Source organism: Oryza glaberrima, chromosome 12, assembly GCF_000147395.1.
Source record: "Oryza glaberrima chromosome 12, OglaRS2, whole genome shotgun sequence".
In the NCBI taxonomy this organism is placed as follows: Eukaryota; Viridiplantae; Streptophyta; class Magnoliopsida; order Poales; family Poaceae; genus Oryza; species Oryza glaberrima.
The window spans coordinates 17,357,193-17,373,445 of NC_068337.1; the positions used below are offsets into that span (position 1 = coordinate 17,357,193).

At 39.8% G+C, this 16,253-nt stretch overlaps 3 protein-coding genes and 1 non-coding gene across 4 annotated transcripts; 2 read left to right on the forward strand and 2 right to left on the reverse strand.

Moving 5' to 3' along the window:
* The first annotated feature begins 494 nt into the window (after nucleotides 1-494).
* On the forward strand, nucleotides 495-566 carry TRNAP-AGG (transfer RNA proline (anticodon AGG)). The gene has a single exon. It is a non-coding gene; the product is annotated as a tRNA-Pro (tRNA).
* A 3,033-nt stretch (nucleotides 567-3,599) lies between these two features.
* On the forward strand, nucleotides 3,600-7,669 carry LOC127757258 (uncharacterized). The gene is made up of 8 exons (XM_052282745.1): nucleotides 3,600-4,019; nucleotides 5,350-5,497; nucleotides 5,588-5,738; nucleotides 5,932-6,057; nucleotides 6,141-6,221; nucleotides 6,309-6,501; nucleotides 6,576-6,840; nucleotides 7,122-7,669. The coding sequence occupies exons 1-8, from the start codon at nucleotides 3,759-3,761 to the stop codon at nucleotides 7,361-7,363; spliced, it is 1,467 nt and encodes a 488-aa protein (XP_052138705.1). The 5' UTR covers nucleotides 3,600-3,758; the 3' UTR covers nucleotides 7,364-7,669.
* Nucleotides 7,670-8,061: 392 nt separating this feature from the next.
* Nucleotides 8,062-10,456, reverse strand: LOC127757259 (cell division topological specificity factor homolog, chloroplastic). The gene is made up of 2 exons (XM_052282746.1): nucleotides 10,285-10,456; nucleotides 8,062-8,903 (listed from the first exon to the last, which is right to left on the reverse strand). The coding sequence occupies exons 1-2, from the start codon at nucleotides 10,399-10,401 to the stop codon at nucleotides 8,310-8,312; spliced, it is 711 nt and encodes a 236-aa protein (XP_052138706.1). The 5' UTR covers nucleotides 10,402-10,456; the 3' UTR covers nucleotides 8,062-8,309.
* A 2,148-nt stretch (nucleotides 10,457-12,604) lies between these two features.
* On the reverse strand, nucleotides 12,605-15,226 carry LOC127756754 (NAD(P)H-quinone oxidoreductase subunit U, chloroplastic). The gene is made up of 5 exons (XM_052282128.1): nucleotides 14,799-15,226; nucleotides 14,374-14,435; nucleotides 13,435-13,524; nucleotides 13,207-13,341; nucleotides 12,605-13,010 (listed from the first exon to the last, which is right to left on the reverse strand). The coding sequence occupies exons 1-5, from the start codon at nucleotides 15,181-15,183 to the stop codon at nucleotides 12,915-12,917; spliced, it is 768 nt and encodes a 255-aa protein (XP_052138088.1). The 5' UTR covers nucleotides 15,184-15,226; the 3' UTR covers nucleotides 12,605-12,914.
* Between the last annotated feature and the right edge of the window lie 1,027 nt (nucleotides 15,227-16,253).

A 16,253-nucleotide genomic window follows, 5' to 3' on the forward strand; every position in this document is an offset into this window, starting at 1 on the left:
TTTTCGTTGCAATGTTGCTCGAGCTTTTTATCTGCTTAATTATGGCAGGAGAGAATGCGTCATTGGGGGAAGTTACTAGCAACTGTACTAATCAATCGTTAAGACCAATACCAATTGTTCATTTACATTGGGTAATAAATTCTGTAGGATTAAGAGCAAATTATTGATTAAATACCACTAATTATAGTGTCAACTAGCACTGGCCGTTTCACATATTGAGGTCAAGCTGTGACACTGCTAAAGATCGACCGTATTACAGTCTCACAGCAAAGGAATACTATTATGTACGATGTTCATAATTTAGGTATCATTAATTTTAATATTTTTATTTCAAAAAAATAATATTTTATTAAGGGATTTAGTCTATGTGATTTCTTACTGGCCTCCAATCCGAGAACTCCGTAGGTGGAGAATGGAGTAGTATCATTCTTGTATAATTTTCTGAATTGGCATGCTCAGGATAAAAGAGGTTTGGAATTTTATTCAAAACAAAAGGGCATTTGGTCTAGTGGTATGATTCTCGCTTAGGGTGCGAGAGGTCCCGAGTTCAATTCTCGGAATGCCCCTGTGATTTTTTTTATTTTTCTAGTTTCAGCTCGCCAGACTAATGTGTTAATGAATTTATAAACCTTTGCAAATTTGACTTGTTAAAACCAAATCTTCTATTTGTATACGATCGATATGCAGCCAGGCAAAGGACGTGCAGCATATCAAGCATGGGAAATTGTTTGAATAGACGTTATTGGTTGATATTTTTTAAAAAAGAATAAACTATAATAATTGATTTATCAAAACATAGATACTTACAAAACCAATATTATTATAGAAAATAATTTTGAAATATAAATATATTAGGGTGAATAGCTAATATGATCCCTGAAGTTTCGCTTCGGGCTCAGTTTAGTTCTTGAGGTTTCAAATCGTCCAGACAAGTCCTCCAAATTAATCATTTGGGTTAATATAGTCCTTGGACCCCACAAAAAATACCACGTGAGCATGTCAAGTCATCCTCGCATGTAGTAGTACGAATGAAATGACCATTCTATCCTTATATACCATATAGAAAAGAAGGAAAAGACAAACAAAAAAAATAACAGGCCAATTTAGGCCCAACATTATTGGGAGGGTGGCCAACAAAGGTATTTATACGATCAGTACTTGGCTGCAGCAATCGTAAGTGACAATTCCAAAATGATCACACATGTGTGAAACATTTGCTTTCTTTTTTATATAGTATATAATGGTAGAATGGTCATTTCATTCGTATCGTTGTATGCGAGGATGACTTGGCATGCTCACGTGGCACTTTTTGTGGGGTCCAAGGACTATATTAACCCAAATGATTAATTTGGAGGACTTGTCTGGACGATTTGAAACCTCAAGAACTAAACTGAGCCCGAAGCGAAACTTCAGGGACCATATTAGCTATTCACCCAATATATTAGACTAAATTATAGACTAGGTATAATTTAGATAACTGCTAATTAAAATCAACAAATTGAACTTTTTTGAAATTAAGTACTAGTAGAAACAGCAACAACTAGCGATCAGGAGTGCAGCACATAATCTATTGGGGATTTAAACTTTGTAATCTCATTGAAAAGCAATTGAGAATTATTTTTTCCTTACAAAATATCTTTGTAACATTACATGAAATTCAAGTGCTACCAAGGATGGCTAAAACACCTTACTAGACCAGCAACTCAAGAGAGTAAATTATACTAATTCTGAACACTTTTATCATTTGTTTAGATGATAGCCTTGTCTTCTTGTTTCCTAAAAAGCTTTTGGACCAAGTAATTTCCTTTTCTTTTCTTTTTTTTTTTTACACTTCGGATCCCAGCTCCTTAGCTTTTGGACCATACTGTCTCGATGGCTCTCTCAGATATTCTCGTAAGTCAAAGATGGGTTTAATGAAACTAACTTTTTTTAAGCTTAACAAAATATTTGCTAATGTAGATGTTTAGTGCATTTTTCTATAAACTTCAGCTGACGTTAAAGATGTTTGATTTCTAACACTAAACTAAGATTTACAATATGAAACGGAGCGAGTACCATGAGATTTTCGCAAGACGATAACAATTACTTTTTTCTCATCAGCTCAATTTTCTCTACCTTTGAATACGGTTTGAATTATTGATTTATGTGATTGGAAATGAATAGTTATTTTGAAAAAAAAGCTATATAAATCAATCGACGATCCTATTCGGCTAACTCTAGATTGGCATGTGGAGACATGTAACTTTTTTCCATGATATTTAAAGACAACACACAAACTTGATGTATAATAAGAAGTTAATTATATTGTACCCTCTATCTTATAAAATCCAACTTCTAGCGATATAGGCTTCGCTGATTTTTTTTATGCGAGAGAGAGGATATATATACAAGTAGCAGCTTTAAGCATAGTTCTTTTCTTTAATTTTCTCGTTCTCCGTTAGCACGTCTTTTAAACTATTAGATAATGTGCTTTTTGAAAAAAAAAGATGTTGTTTGAAAATCAAATAAATTTATTTTCAAATTTATAATTATTAATACTTAATTAATCATACGGGGATGAGCTTTTAAGTTTCGCGGGCGACTTGAGAACTTGAGAAAAATAACTCAACAAACTCCCTTCATAAAAAAAACACCCAACTTTGATTTGCATTTGACATAATCCACTACAATAAATCTAAACAAAATCTACTATAATGATTCTGGGTAGCTCGTATCCAGATTCTTTGGTTTGGATTTGACATAATGCACTACAATGAATCTAAACATAATACTACTCCGAATTTGGATAAATTATATCAAATCTAATTCTCGAATTTTTTTTTGGACACAACCGAAAAACTGTTGATAGCAAGTTCAATAGTTAACTGCCGGCTCCAAAATTCACCATATCATTTAAGAGATAACTAAACAACGGTAGATACAGCAATTGGCTACACCCATGCTTTAACCAAGGCATCCTGTCAGGTGTTGGTAACTTCTGTATGTTCAAGTTTTAATTTTCGATTGGTTGTCCCGAGCTGCAGGGGGCCAGAGCGCCTAGGCGCTCATGCTTGAGCCGACGACTAGATTGTCGTCCGCTTTGCTCTCTCTGCTTTCCCTCTCTCTATCATATATGTTAAAATATTAGGTAAGCAGGCTATTAGCCTGCTACTGTACCTGCTCTGAGAGTACCCGCAATGGTAAAGTAAGGTGCTATTTATAAAACATGTACATCTCAACAATAGACTCGATTAATAGTAAACCATATTAATAGTATGTCTAATTGCTATCTATAGCTCTATCATGCATTGTCTCGTTTTTCTCTATAGACTATTTCTAAGTTAGTAGATAGCTTTGCTCTCTCTCTTTATTTAATACCTTCAAAGTAGAAAAATATACTGACATGAATCTTTTATAGAGAGTTTATAGATAACCATTGTACATTGTAGGTGCACTGAGTGACAGCAGCCACAAGCTCACAAAAGTCAGAGTGTCAGACCAATTGGTTTGCCAAACGGTCACGCTGCCACCGCGCGGTGGGCCCCACTTGCAGCGTCCCACCGCATCGCCACGCTGGCAAATCCCCCCTCCCTCCCCACCACCCAGCCACCCACCTCTTCTCCTTCCTTCCCCCCCTCGACTCCCCACCACCAAATTCCCCCTCAAACCCTAGCTAGCTCCACCTCCTCCTCCTCCTCCTCCTTCGAAACCCTAGCCTCACCACCCCCCGCCACGAGGGAGGAGCGAGCGGCGCAGTGGTGGACGGCGGCGGCGGCGGGATGGAGGGGCCCAAGAGGTCGCAGCTGAGGGTGCGGCTCCGCGTGACGGCGCGGCGGAGGGGCGGCGACGGCGGCGCGGACGGCGGAGGGAGCGGGGGCGGAGGCGGCGGGGCCGGGGGCAGGAAGCGGCGGCTGGACGCGCCGGCTTTCAACTCGGCCGCGAAGCTGCAGCGGCGCGAGATCGGGGGCAGGCAGCTCGCCGCGCGCGGCGGGGGCGCCGCGTCCGCCGTGCCCGAGCGGTTCCGGAACATGCATCTCCAGGTAAAACACCGGTGGGTGGCGCCGCCGCGGATGGTCTAGGCGGCTGGTTGGTGTGGCGGGGCGGGGCGGGCCGCGTGATTTGGTAGGGTTCGTCCATGTCGCTCGTTGGGGGAAGGCGGTGGAGCCTAGGGTTTGCGTGCGTCGCACATAGATCCAGATGAAAATAATTGCACTAGAGGCTTCCTCGCGTTGGAGAATTTTTGGGGTTTCAAGGGAAAAGGTTTCGGTTTGGGGAACTCTGCTAGTTCAGGGCTCTTGCCAATGTCAGAATTTAGGAAACTGAGATGCCTTCTAAGGCTATTGAATGTGTACCTAGTCTTATTAAAATTTGTAATTTGGTATAATTTGTGGTGAACTGGTGATTAACATATGTGTGTTTCAAGCTATGGTTCTAAGGGTTTGTTAGGTTGGGGCGTTCCCTTTTTTAGTATATATGTTCATGTAGCTGTTGAAATTGAGCGGCAATATTGATTATTTACAATAGGGTCTTTGGATTGAGGTTCAAGTTATTCAATTAGTGGACTTGTTGGTTCCTGTCATTTCAACCAGAGCTTTAGTTCAAGACGAGAATATGCTTAATGGTTTTGAATTAACATTTCAGCTATCATGGTAGAGTTCTTTGTGTCTCTAAGTTGTTGATTTCATTCTTATTTAGCTGGAAGTTGTGGGTGCTGGAACATGTGTAGCACCACAATTTTCTTGTATTAGTTATTTGGGATTATTCTTTGAGCTATTCAGTTAGCGTTCTTGGGCTTCCTCGGTTTGTTCATGATATTCTAGTGCAAGATGGTTTGGCTTGAACTGCTAAACACTGCAGAAACTCATCTTGAAACAATTGAGTTGCTTGGCACGGATCATTTTGGCTGATACAAACTTGAAAATTGCTTTGATGCTATTTTTCTTTCATGATCTTGTTTTGCCCTGTCTGAAAAGTTAGAAGTTAGTAATACATTTGGAGCTGTTAGGTGTTCCAGATCAGCTAGCTTGATTTTGTTGTGCTTGCATTAGGTTGGATTTGAAGTATTTCATACTTATTCATGCACTTTTTTTATGCAATAGTTAATTCAAACTGTCAAATCTGATATGAGCTGTTTTGATTACACAATGCCGTGCCCTGATTCTTGCCATGTATAGGTTGCATTTTTGCCCAATCTTGTGCTTGAAGTATCAAAATGACATATTGTTTATGACCTAGATATTTGAATTTGAGTAAGGTTCTTTGGATGTAAAATGATAATTCCTGCGGTGAGAGTTTAGCTTAGTAGTTCCTTTTGTTATGTACCATTTTACTGTGATCAGTGTTAACATTATACTTCTTTGTTGGATCCAGGAAGAGTTCGATACGTATGATCACAATGCCCACCTATTTGTGAAGCTGCAGTTTCTTAAAAAGAGATCCAAAATAATTGAGATTGTTGCAGCAAAAGATATCATATTTGCTCTTGCGCACTCTGGGTTGTGTGCTGCTTTTAGTCGAGGTAGAGATTCTTCATATGAAAAACGAGGTTTCTATTGGGAAAAGTGTTATATATGTTCTCTTATCTTTGGCATTATATTTGTGTCTGCAGTTACAAATAAGCGCATATCCTTCCTGAATTTAAGCCCAGATGAAGTCATCCGGAGCTTGTTCTACAACAAGAACAATGATTCACTTATTACTGTGTCTGTTTATGCGTCAGACCATTTTAGCACATTGAAGTGCAGAACAACCCCAATCGAGTAAGATCCCATGCAGCAAACAATTTCTCCTGAAATCCTGAATTCTTCAAGTTCTGTGTTTGACTTGCCAAGAAGCACTTCTTCGCTGTTGTATTCGATTTGATTATTCAACCGCTATTTGTGAGTTGCACAACTTATGATGGTTCTCGGTCTCAACTAATATATGTTTCTCATATGAAAACATTATTTTCAGGTATATAAGGAGGAATCAGTTAGATGCTGGGTTTCCTCTTTTTGAAACAGAATCTCTGAAGTGGCCTGGCTTTGTGGAGTTTGATGATGTGAATGGAAAAGTACTCACCTACTCAGCTCAGGATGGGTATGCTCTTGAACAGTTACATAAAATGGTGATTTCTTTTCATCTCACAGAAGTTGTTCAAACTTTTACCCTTGTATTTGCAGTATCTATAAGGTCTTCGATTTGAAGAATTACTCTTTTCTATATTCAATACCTGACACCAATGTGCAGGAGATAAAAATAAGGTATTTGGTTTTTTTCAGTGTTTATATTTATATATCTGACATAACTCCATGATGCTAAATATGACCTTTTAAAATTTCTCTCTTCAGTCCAGGAATCATGCTCTTGATATATGAAAGAACACCATGTCATGTTCCTTTGAAGATATTGTCAATTGAAGATGGAAGACCACTAAAATCCTTCACGCATTTGTTGCACCGTAATAAGAAAATTGATTTTATTGAGCAATTCAATGAAAAGCTCCTTGTCAAGCAAGAAGATGAGAACCTTCAGATACTTGATGTACGACGCAGTTCATGTAACCTTTTTTTTTTGTTTCTGTTGACATGCCTAACAATTTATTGGTACTTGTGAAGGTACGGAGTTCTGAGCTAATTGAAGTCAGTGTTACCAAGTTTATGACTCCATCAGCATTCATTTTTCTGTACGAGAACAATCTCTTCTTGACATTCCGAAACAGGACGGTTGCTGTATGGAATTTTCGAGGAGAGCTCGTGACCTCATTTGAAGACCATTTGCTTTGGCATCAAGATTGTAGCACCAACAATATCTACATTACCAGTGATCAGGATCTGATTATCTCATACTGCAAATCTGAGGCAGGGGTTGATGATGGTACAGGTACACTACTCAGTCTCAAACGCTGATTGCTTGAATTAATTAATTTTTCATTTTTACTGTATTTTGTGTGGTAAGGAACTGCGTCCGTGCATTATTAGTCCATACAAGCCAGTTGTGCTGCCCATTGTTGCCTGTATGGTTCAAGTTGAATGTGGCATAGGCTTGTATGCCCGTGTCAATCACTTTACCAGGAATGATAAATTTGGTAGAGTTTTCACCAGTTTTCATATAATTGGTAGTGAGAAATTACCTTTAAAAGATCTATCTTATGTCAATTGCAGTACCTCCAATTGGGTCTATCAACATGAGTGACATTATGACTGGCAAATGCATCGCCAAGATTGCTGCTAATGATCCCACCCTCCGTATTGGCCCTCGCAAGAATGGTAACTCTGAGAGGTCCTCAATTTGGAGCACCATTCCAGAAGCTCTTGAAGATGTCACAGCGCTTTTTTATGACGAGGACAGGAATGAGATCTATACTGGCAACAGGCATGGGCTGGTGCATGTGTGGTCCAACTAGGTTGTAATATGTATATGTACATACGCCCTTTTCGATTTGACCAGAAGATTGGATTAGCCATTGTGCACCATCATCCCCTGCCTGGTGATCACCTTAGTTTTTGTATTTTTGGTCTTTTGGCAAAGAATGTTATTCCCTTGTCAGTCAAGAGAAAAATGTAGTTACCCTGTATATATCTTTTGTAATGCCCTGTCATATACCATGTTCTTGGCAGCTGGCCTCTCTGTCCCAACCACGAAACATCTGGCAGGAACCATCTAACTAATTAAGCTTCTCATTCCTTTCGGTGTTTATTCTTCGAAAGAATTGGCGCAGCAACATTTCGTTCACTTTATCTTTGAGCATTTGGAAGATATCTATGCTCCATAGAATGTACCATTTTTTTCTGACCCCAAGGTTCTAGACTAATGGCAGACCTGCTTGAGCGGCCAGAATTCAGGATGGATCTACCACAAGTCCACAAACTAGAAATTTAGTTCAGCCGGTGTATCAATATTTGATCAACCGTGACAAATGCTAGTATCAGATATGTATTCTGCAGTATGAAGATCGGATGATTATTAACTAAATCACATTACAAAACTGGGGCATGGCAGAACATGGTGTAGTCGTGATATGCATCAGGTGATGATTGATTTAATCACATTACAAAATTGGGACATGGCAGAACATAGTGTATCTGGCAAAACATCAGCACGAGCGCACAACGTTATTTTCTTATAAATAAACATTTCTTCGGAAAATCCAAGTTGGACTAACCCCACGGTACTGATATTTGCCACCTTCAGAACAAAAATTCAAAATAAAATTACATGAAACGCAGAGACAAACAAAAGCCTAGATATGTACATTAGACTAACCAAGATTGCGAAGAAAGCCTTCAACAAATTGAACATTCTAACCAAGGAGTTCTGGGATACTCGGAAGCAAAAGGGGAATACAACGGTCAGTAGTTCTTGTTGGGCACGAAGAAATCGAACGTAACGTCGACGCTGCCTGATGTTTCTCCAGTGTCCTTGAAGTCAACACCTACGATCTTCCCTCTGTACTGCTCTTCAGATTCCTGGTACTCAGGCTTGACACGGCGAACAGGAACGGTCACAGAATATACTGTGCCAAGGCCAGCATCAGTTGAGATATCCACCTGGACGTTGTCTCGTGATTCTATCTCCACGAATTCAGAGAGTGCCTCAACGATGTTCTCAACAATCTTCTTCTTTGCCTCGTCACTCACTTCACACCTGTCGGAGAACAGTATCATCTTAAGCCTCTGCTTTGCGATGTTTGCATTAGAGTTCTCCTTAATGCTTGGTGCTGGGAAGATTATCTTCCATGCTAATTTCAGACGATCAAGAAACCCCATGTTAACAATGTTGTGAAGAAAGCCTTCCACCTCTTGAGCAATAGGAGAGAAGTCATTCCTTGAAAGAGCAAAAGTCTGAATGGAGCTCTTTGAACAGCTTTGGTGCTCAATGCACAGATGCTTAGGAGTAAGCATGAGATTGCAAGATTGTCCGCGAGGAAATGAACTAAATTGTGCCTACAGATGTAGAGGTAAAGTATGTTAGCTAATAATCCACTAAAAATGCTCTTCCTTTGAAAAAAAACCAACTAGCTGATGCAAAGAATATCCAACGTGAATGTGAATCTAAATATGAGAATTATATGCAACTACACATTCAAGAATCAAGACAAACCAGAAATTTTCATTAGATTATGATTTTCAACCATTACAGAGGAGTTCAAACAAGGTTACTCCAAAGAGCTTACAATAGGAATAGAAACATGGTACGCATGTGTGAATGCAGTATATGCTTTGCCAAAATTCAAGTACGGCATCACTACCAGTACCAGTGTCAATCCTAGCAGGATCTGCTAGCACATTAAACACTTTAAGAAGAGTCTTTGCCACAACATGCTCAACAGCATATCTATGAAAATAATAGTGGAGTTAGCACATTTGGTCGCTTCATTCCAAAAGTCATCCAAGATTAAATTGAGTAGAACCAGAACAGCACAAGAGCATGGTAGAATGATACACATTTTTGAGTTGTTATTAAGCATTTGAAACAGTTACCATTCAGAAACCAACCAAACAAAAACTTTATAATTTGTTCAGAACTCCTATAGGCAAGAATGGGACAAACAGCTAATGTGCTATCCTGACCTACTGTCATATGACTAATACTCATCTCAGGAGGTATAAAACAAAGGTTATTGAAGACTGAGATATAGAAAGATAGGCTGTATGCCAAATCCTAAATAAGAACATTGTCATTTCCAGTTCACACCCATATTTGACAACACAGTTAGGTTTTCACTCTCTTCGAACATCTAATATTAACTCATAACAGCAGATGTGCTTCGAAAACATTTGACTACACGAGACACCCAGGCCAGCATTTTGTGTCTACACCTAGCAATTACACTTGCTTGTACGCTAACACAAACTAGACCAGAGGTTGCAAATGTATAGCTGCGTCTTCCGCAGCTTTACATATCAAATTTCACGGCTTGACTAATATCTAAATCCCACCAGTTCTTCGTGAACGACACAGAAAAGAATGCACTCGCGGCAGACCAGCATCAAAGCACACCAAAACCGCATCTTTGGTACCGAATTCTAGTATTCACGGCACTAGATCCAAGAGGATGTTGGAATCGAGAACGGTCAACATGACCGCAAAATCTCCTCTCTCACTATTTTTTTCCTCCTCCCCATTCCCCATCCCCACCCCCAAAACGAGGTGCAGCGGCACAATCTTTTTCTTCCTTCAAAAAAGAAGAGGTACGAATCTATCATCTCATCTTCATCAGCGCACAGGGATCCGAGATGGCATCCGGCCACGGGGAGACCCAACCTCCTCCATCTTATCTAGGGTTTTGGGGGCAGGGGAAAGAGGAAGAGATGGAGACCGGACCTTGGAGCTGGCGGCGGGGTTGCGCTGGCGCGGGGCGGGGAGGACGGAGGCGGACGGGGCGAGCACCGCGCCGGGCTCGCCGCCGAAGCCGGCGGAGATCGACGTCGCCATTGCCATGGCAGCTAGGGTTTGGTCTCCAGTGAGTCTCTGCTCCACTCTTGGTTGGACTTAGGATGGGAATGGAAAGGTGGTGGCGTAGCGGTCACCTCAACTGGGGTACTACCGACAGTGGGGCCCACTGGTCAGTCTCACGTGTGGCCCTGGCTGGACGGAGAACAGTAGGTGGCTAGTACTTGGCGTACTTGCACATTTTTCCTATAGGAGAAAACACATTTTATGCTAAGAATATACAAAACGTTAAAAATATGGCGTTAGTTTTTTCTTTACAAATATGTTATTTTTGGTCCATCTGATCCAAATTAAGATTCATACCAGGTCCTAGTGAAACAAAATTAAAGCGTGCAAGCGCAAGGAATCGAGCTCAAGACCTTTTGGTTGGTAAACATCACGTGTTCGTCATGCAATCAAGCTGCCGTTTTTGAATTGAAACTAAATTTACATTCTACTTGTTGGAGATGAACCAAATCATTTCAATGTGCAAACTACAATTCACTAACCAGCAAACATATTTCACAAAATTAACCCTTCATCTTCGCATGAACTTTGAGAATAGTTTCAACTAGCAAATCAACAGCGTACCTACAACAAACACATGCACACAAGACACGGTGATTTACATGAAAAAACCTTCTCGGTGTGAGGAATGAAAAACCACGGGACAAAATGGTTCACTCCAAGCTTCCACTATAATCAACAATAAGTACAATTCGAGTCTTCTCTAGAACATTTAGAGGCACATTACAATAGCAGTTATATCATCAAGTTACATACTTATCAATCATCAACATCAACCATAACAACTAACAAGAGTTATAGCAATAACAAGCAGAGAAATATCAGATTCTGTCCTCTTCGGTTCTCAACTGACATCTCCCAAACCACATATGCGAGTTACATGAAACTTGGTAGAAATGATGGTTTATGAGTCCCTTCCAAGCTGTCCAAAAATAGCCCAATCGGACACTGTTTGATCCCTCAAACTGACATATACTAAATGATGCACAAGCTGAAACTATAGTCGCTCGAGCTGACAAACCACCACTCAAATCCGGTGCTCTACTCAACCAATTCTCACACAAACTGTCTAGATTGAAGTCCTCAAAGTGAGGAACGAACTCACCAAATTTGGTGCCAAACCAACCACGTTTGAGTCTCTACTCGCTGCCTTGATGAAGATCGGATAAGAGCCACCAAGCTAAATAAACTGCAACTCTTCTTCTCCACTCTCCTCTCACTCTTTTGTGTTTTGTTGGTTTCTTCTCCTCTTCAATGGCTGCTGCTCTCCGCTCTTTCAATGGAGACTAAGGTTTTTCTTCCCATCACAAATGATGAGGCAATCTCCACCACTGATCAAGACATGAATCAATAACTCACATTTGTTGGACTTTTGGGTTGCAATGGGCTGAGAGCAACGGCTCCATGTGAAAGGAATTTAGCCCAACACTACTTATACCCCACTTACACCCTAATTACAATGTAGTTATATGAAAATTACACTACACTTACATTTGATAGATTTTTCTTAAATAAATTGTCGTCATATTTATAGATAGACCTAAGAATATATTCACTCAGGTAAACAATATTGTCCGTTGAGGACAACATTTGGTAAACTTGTAAAAATATCTGTCCTAATTTTAGAAGTCTGATAAACTATACTAATTAAGGCACCTGTAGCTATTGGGAATTATTAAGGCACTTATTAGAAATGCCAGGATTTTCCTAAATCTTCTCATAGTCAAACTAATTCACGTGAAAATCATGAAATATCCTTGTGAAATTCTCCATTCTTCCAGTTTTCTTTTCCTTTTTGCGTACAGCCTTTGGTTAGAAACAGAGTGATGCTTCTGGAGTCTATCTCAACTTTTCAGACCTTCGCAACCAGCACTCGTGTGAGTATTGGATCTCAAAAGGAAAATCCTAATGTGAACATTATATTGGACTTATGAAAAACGATACATGTAGATTTGTCTTGGTAGGCTTACACTCAACATGCTGCAATACAAAATTGTGGTCCGTTTACTCATTCGTGACTCTGTACTCATAATCCAAATCCAATTTATTTATCGGATGCAATTTCAATTAATCTTTGCATACAAACCGCGAAAATGCTAAATTATATTTTGAGAAACCATGTCAACATCAAAACATCACATACTCGATGATTGCGAATTTGCCACATCCCTGCTGCCTACTTAACTTCTGCAAAATGAAATGTTTTCACCAATCAATAGTCCCATTTACAGTCATAATAGGCACAACCGCAATGTAAGCATAATCAGAGTACAAAGGGGCCAGGCCAACTGTATTTGGAAGAACTCATTTGCATTGGTATAAAATGGCTCATCGATTCCTTGAAAGATTTAGAGACATATAAACATGATCTGTAAATACGCATTCAGCGATTTTTACGCGCTTTACTTTAGTTACCATAATCAGTATACATGTAGTCATGCAGAGCATTCATGGTGACGCCGAAAGGAGTGCTGGATTACAACTACAGCTACTCATCATCTGTTGAGGGTTACTGACAAGGCAACAGATAGTATGAACCATGCCAGGAAAAAGTAGCCAACCAGCTTTGTTGGGAACTCATCTTCTGGTTCCTGCTCATATAACCAAACATCATTCTGATTATTCATATGCTTTGATGAGAGAAGATAACAGATATTTTCGGAGAACCGTAAACCATTTTATTTGAAATTTTTTGAATGAAAGAAATGAGCTGTTTGGAGAAGACACTGATGAATTTGCTTATGGACAGATTATCTTAAAAATGACTGTTCTAAATAGGTGCAATACCTTTGGAGGATCTGGTGCTAGCTCCATGGGATCGACTTCGAAAGGCCAGACATATCGCTCAGGCTTTCCACTTCTTGCCAAACTCCAATCGTATAATCTTCTCTCTTCCTCGGTCCATAGTATGGTAAAAGATTCCTGCCATGATGCAGTAATGTTTTGTTTAGGAGGCACTGGAATTGAATGGGTGAAGACTGAAGAAAAGGTTATTGACTGATTTTGCATCTGAACCTTTAGGAGGTCATGCTCCTTGTTGATTTCCTCTTCTTCCAATCCTTTGCTATTCAGTTCTTCGCACTTCTTCTCGTAGGCGGCTTTAACCTGATTTAAGGATTGAAGTCCGGTATTCTAGAGTGACAGTACTAGCAGAGCACCAGAAGTACAATTGAAAGCATACTGGCTAGCTAGCTAATTACCAAATAAGGACATCGATGACACACTGAATATGAAACTAGGTTCATTCTTGAAGTATACTACAGAAAATTGTGTTGGTAAATTAAGATCTAACTGCAAATCTAAGCTAACTTTTTTATTTTATTACTCCCTCCGTTTCACAATGTAAGTCATTCTAGCATTTTCCACATTCATATTGATGTTAATGAATCTAGATAGATATATATGTCTAGAACTCTAGATTCATTAACATCAATATGAATGTGGGAAATGCTAGAATGACTTATATTGTGAAACGGAGGGAGTATTTATTTAATGGATATTATACACACCAGAGATTTCACTTAGAGAATCCAATGTGGAATGGAACTTGAAAGTCTGTTATAAACGTGTACTACTGTAACAATTCTGTCTGTTTGATGACACACAAAATCAGTATCGACATCATTCTGAATCCAATGGGTCCATTCACCCCAAAAGAACTCAATGGATCAAAAATTCCAACCAAACATTGCACAGCTAATTAAGATACTATACATCCTATTTCCTATTATTAGGACTAGAATAATTCATCGCCTAATTGTTTTCCAAGACATTTCAATGCAAATATAGCATCATAGAGTGGCTAGACAATACCCAACTCCAGTATTGCACATGATGCATGTCCATCATTGACCATAATCAGAGGAAGCCAGGGATTAGTAAAATATTTTGTGGATGCAAGCATATCGCTGGTAAAATTGCAACGCGCTGCGTGGTATTTTGATTTCAGTGTACCTCATCGGTAGAAGCTGATCTGGTGATCCCAAGCCTCCCATAATGATCACATTCTGTGATTGCTGCAAATGATTGTAAAAAAAAAAAACTCTTAAGTATCGACAGTTTACAACAGAAGAACTTGTATCTATGTTCAGCAATTCCTGGCTAAAAACAGCACACCTTCAAGAGTAGCTCCTGTATTTCACCTAGCATTTCTTGCAAATAGGGAAATTTAACTACACTACTCTGCAGCCTCGGTTCATTATTATGCTATATTTTCTACAAATTATAAGAGGCGCACAGATAAACATTGGTAAATATAATGGTATAATTAGAATATCTGCAAAGTTGTACAACTAATACTCTTAGCATGATAAAAAAATACAGAACCCAAAATTAACTGATTGCTAAGCAATGGCATCAACCAAGAAACGCGCACGTACCGAGGCCGCGCATCGCCTTCTGCACGTTGTCGGCGGAGATGAGCGAGTACGGCGGCCGCGTCGACGTCGCGGCGCCGCCGGCGACGTCCGTCCCGGCCTCGGGGTCCCCCTCCACGGCTTCCGCCACCGCCGCCGCCGCCGCGGCGTCCGTCCCGGCCTCGGGGTCCCCCTCCACGGCTTCCGCCACCGCCGCCGCCGCCGCGGCGTCCTCGGGGGCGGCCGTGGCGCCGCCGTCTTCCGCGGCGGCGGCACACCGGGCGCGGAACGACGCCGCGGAGGAGGAGACACGGCCGAGGGGGAGGCGGACGCGGCGGCGCGGGGACGAGGTGGAGGCGGCGGCCACGGCGGGCGGCGCCGGCGGGGAGACGACGCCAACGGCAGCCATGGCGGGGAGTGGAGAGTGTGGAGCGCGGGAGATAAGGGAGGTGGGGATGGAAATAAAAGTTTTTGAGCCCTTTTGTTTTTCTCTGTTTTCAATTTCTCCTATTTTCTTATCTTTACTACTAGTATTGTTTTTTATATTTATATGTTTTTAAAACATAGTATAAAACTATAAATACAGACGCTCATAAGTGTGCACACTAACCGCTAAGAATGTTGTGCGAGTTGAAAATTTTCATATATACTAAGGAGCAAGAAAATATTGTTAAATTCTAATAGAAAATAATTATTTACTAGACTTTTTTTAAACTATTATTTATTAGACTTAAACATCTTAAAACCCAAAACTAACTTTTCGAAAATTATATTCAAAGCATTCTTTTACGAGTCGCAATTAGAAAATTAAATGAAAATATTTAAACTAAATCAACCTTAAGTGGGTCAAGAAATAAAGGGTTTTAGATGGTGTTTCATTCTTTTTATTAATGTATTTGGATTTATTTCATATTTCAATACATTCGAAACCATTGTTTCACACATTGTAACAAAATATTTCAAGTTGGGTTTGATTGTGTTTCAACATATTCAACATTGAAATATTTTTATGTAAGGTGGTTTCAATTTTTGTCTTTGATTCGTTGTGGATTTGTTAATGTTTCACTAATTGAACTTTGATGTTCCATGTTTCATAACAAATTGTTTCATTCTATGATTCAACTTTGTTTCATCATTTAAATTTAAAACATATGTTAAGTTTGTGGTGAAACGTTTTTCTTACACGTGTTAAGCTAGTGGTGAAACATTTTGCTGAAACATCGTCCATTTTTTTACAGCAAAAATGGGGCGGACGATATGTACCTCTCCGTTAAAAAAAAATCAAATTCTAGTTATGAACTTGGACATATGCGTGTTAGATTCTTAGCTTGTTTTTTTAGACGGAGCAGGGTTCGACTTATCGCCGGTAACCGCGCGGTTACCGCGGGGTACAGTAATATAAATACCGCGGTAACCTCCTTAAATTCAAATAAATTTAAAAAATAATTTAAATTTTTGATAAATTTTGCACAGTTTCGT

Bases quoted from the DNA above. Each gene is read 5' to 3' on its own strand.
- LOC127757259 (XM_052282746.1), bottom strand. From the start codon at position 10,401: ATGGCAATGGCGACGTCGATCTCCGCCGGCTTCGGCGGCGAGCCCGGC. The intron at 8,904-10,284 runs GTCCGGTCTCCA...CTACATCTGTAG, and splicing joins ACCCCGCCGCCAGCTCCAAG to GCACAATTTAGTTCATTTCC.
- LOC127757258 (XM_052282745.1), top strand. From the start codon at position 3,759: ATGGAGGGGCCCAAGAGGTCGCAGCTGAGGGTGCGGCTCCGCGTGACG. The intron at 4,020-5,349 runs GTAAAACACCGG...TGTTGGATCCAG, and splicing joins TCCGGAACATGCATCTCCAG to GAAGAGTTCGATACGTATGA. The intron at 6,841-7,121 runs GTACACTACTCA...TGTCAATTGCAG, and splicing joins AGGGGTTGATGATGGTACAG to TACCTCCAATTGGGTCTATC.
- LOC127756754 (XM_052282128.1), bottom strand. From the start codon at position 15,183: ATGGCTGCCGTTGGCGTCGTCTCCCCGCCGGCGCCGCCCGCCGTGGCC. The intron at 13,525-14,373 runs GTACACTGAAAT...TCCTTAAATCAG, and splicing joins GATCAGCTTCTACCGATGAG to GTTAAAGCCGCCTACGAGAA. The intron at 13,342-13,434 runs GTTCAGATGCAA...GCATCATGGCAG, and splicing joins AGGAGCATGACCTCCTAAAG to GAATCTTTTACCATACTATG.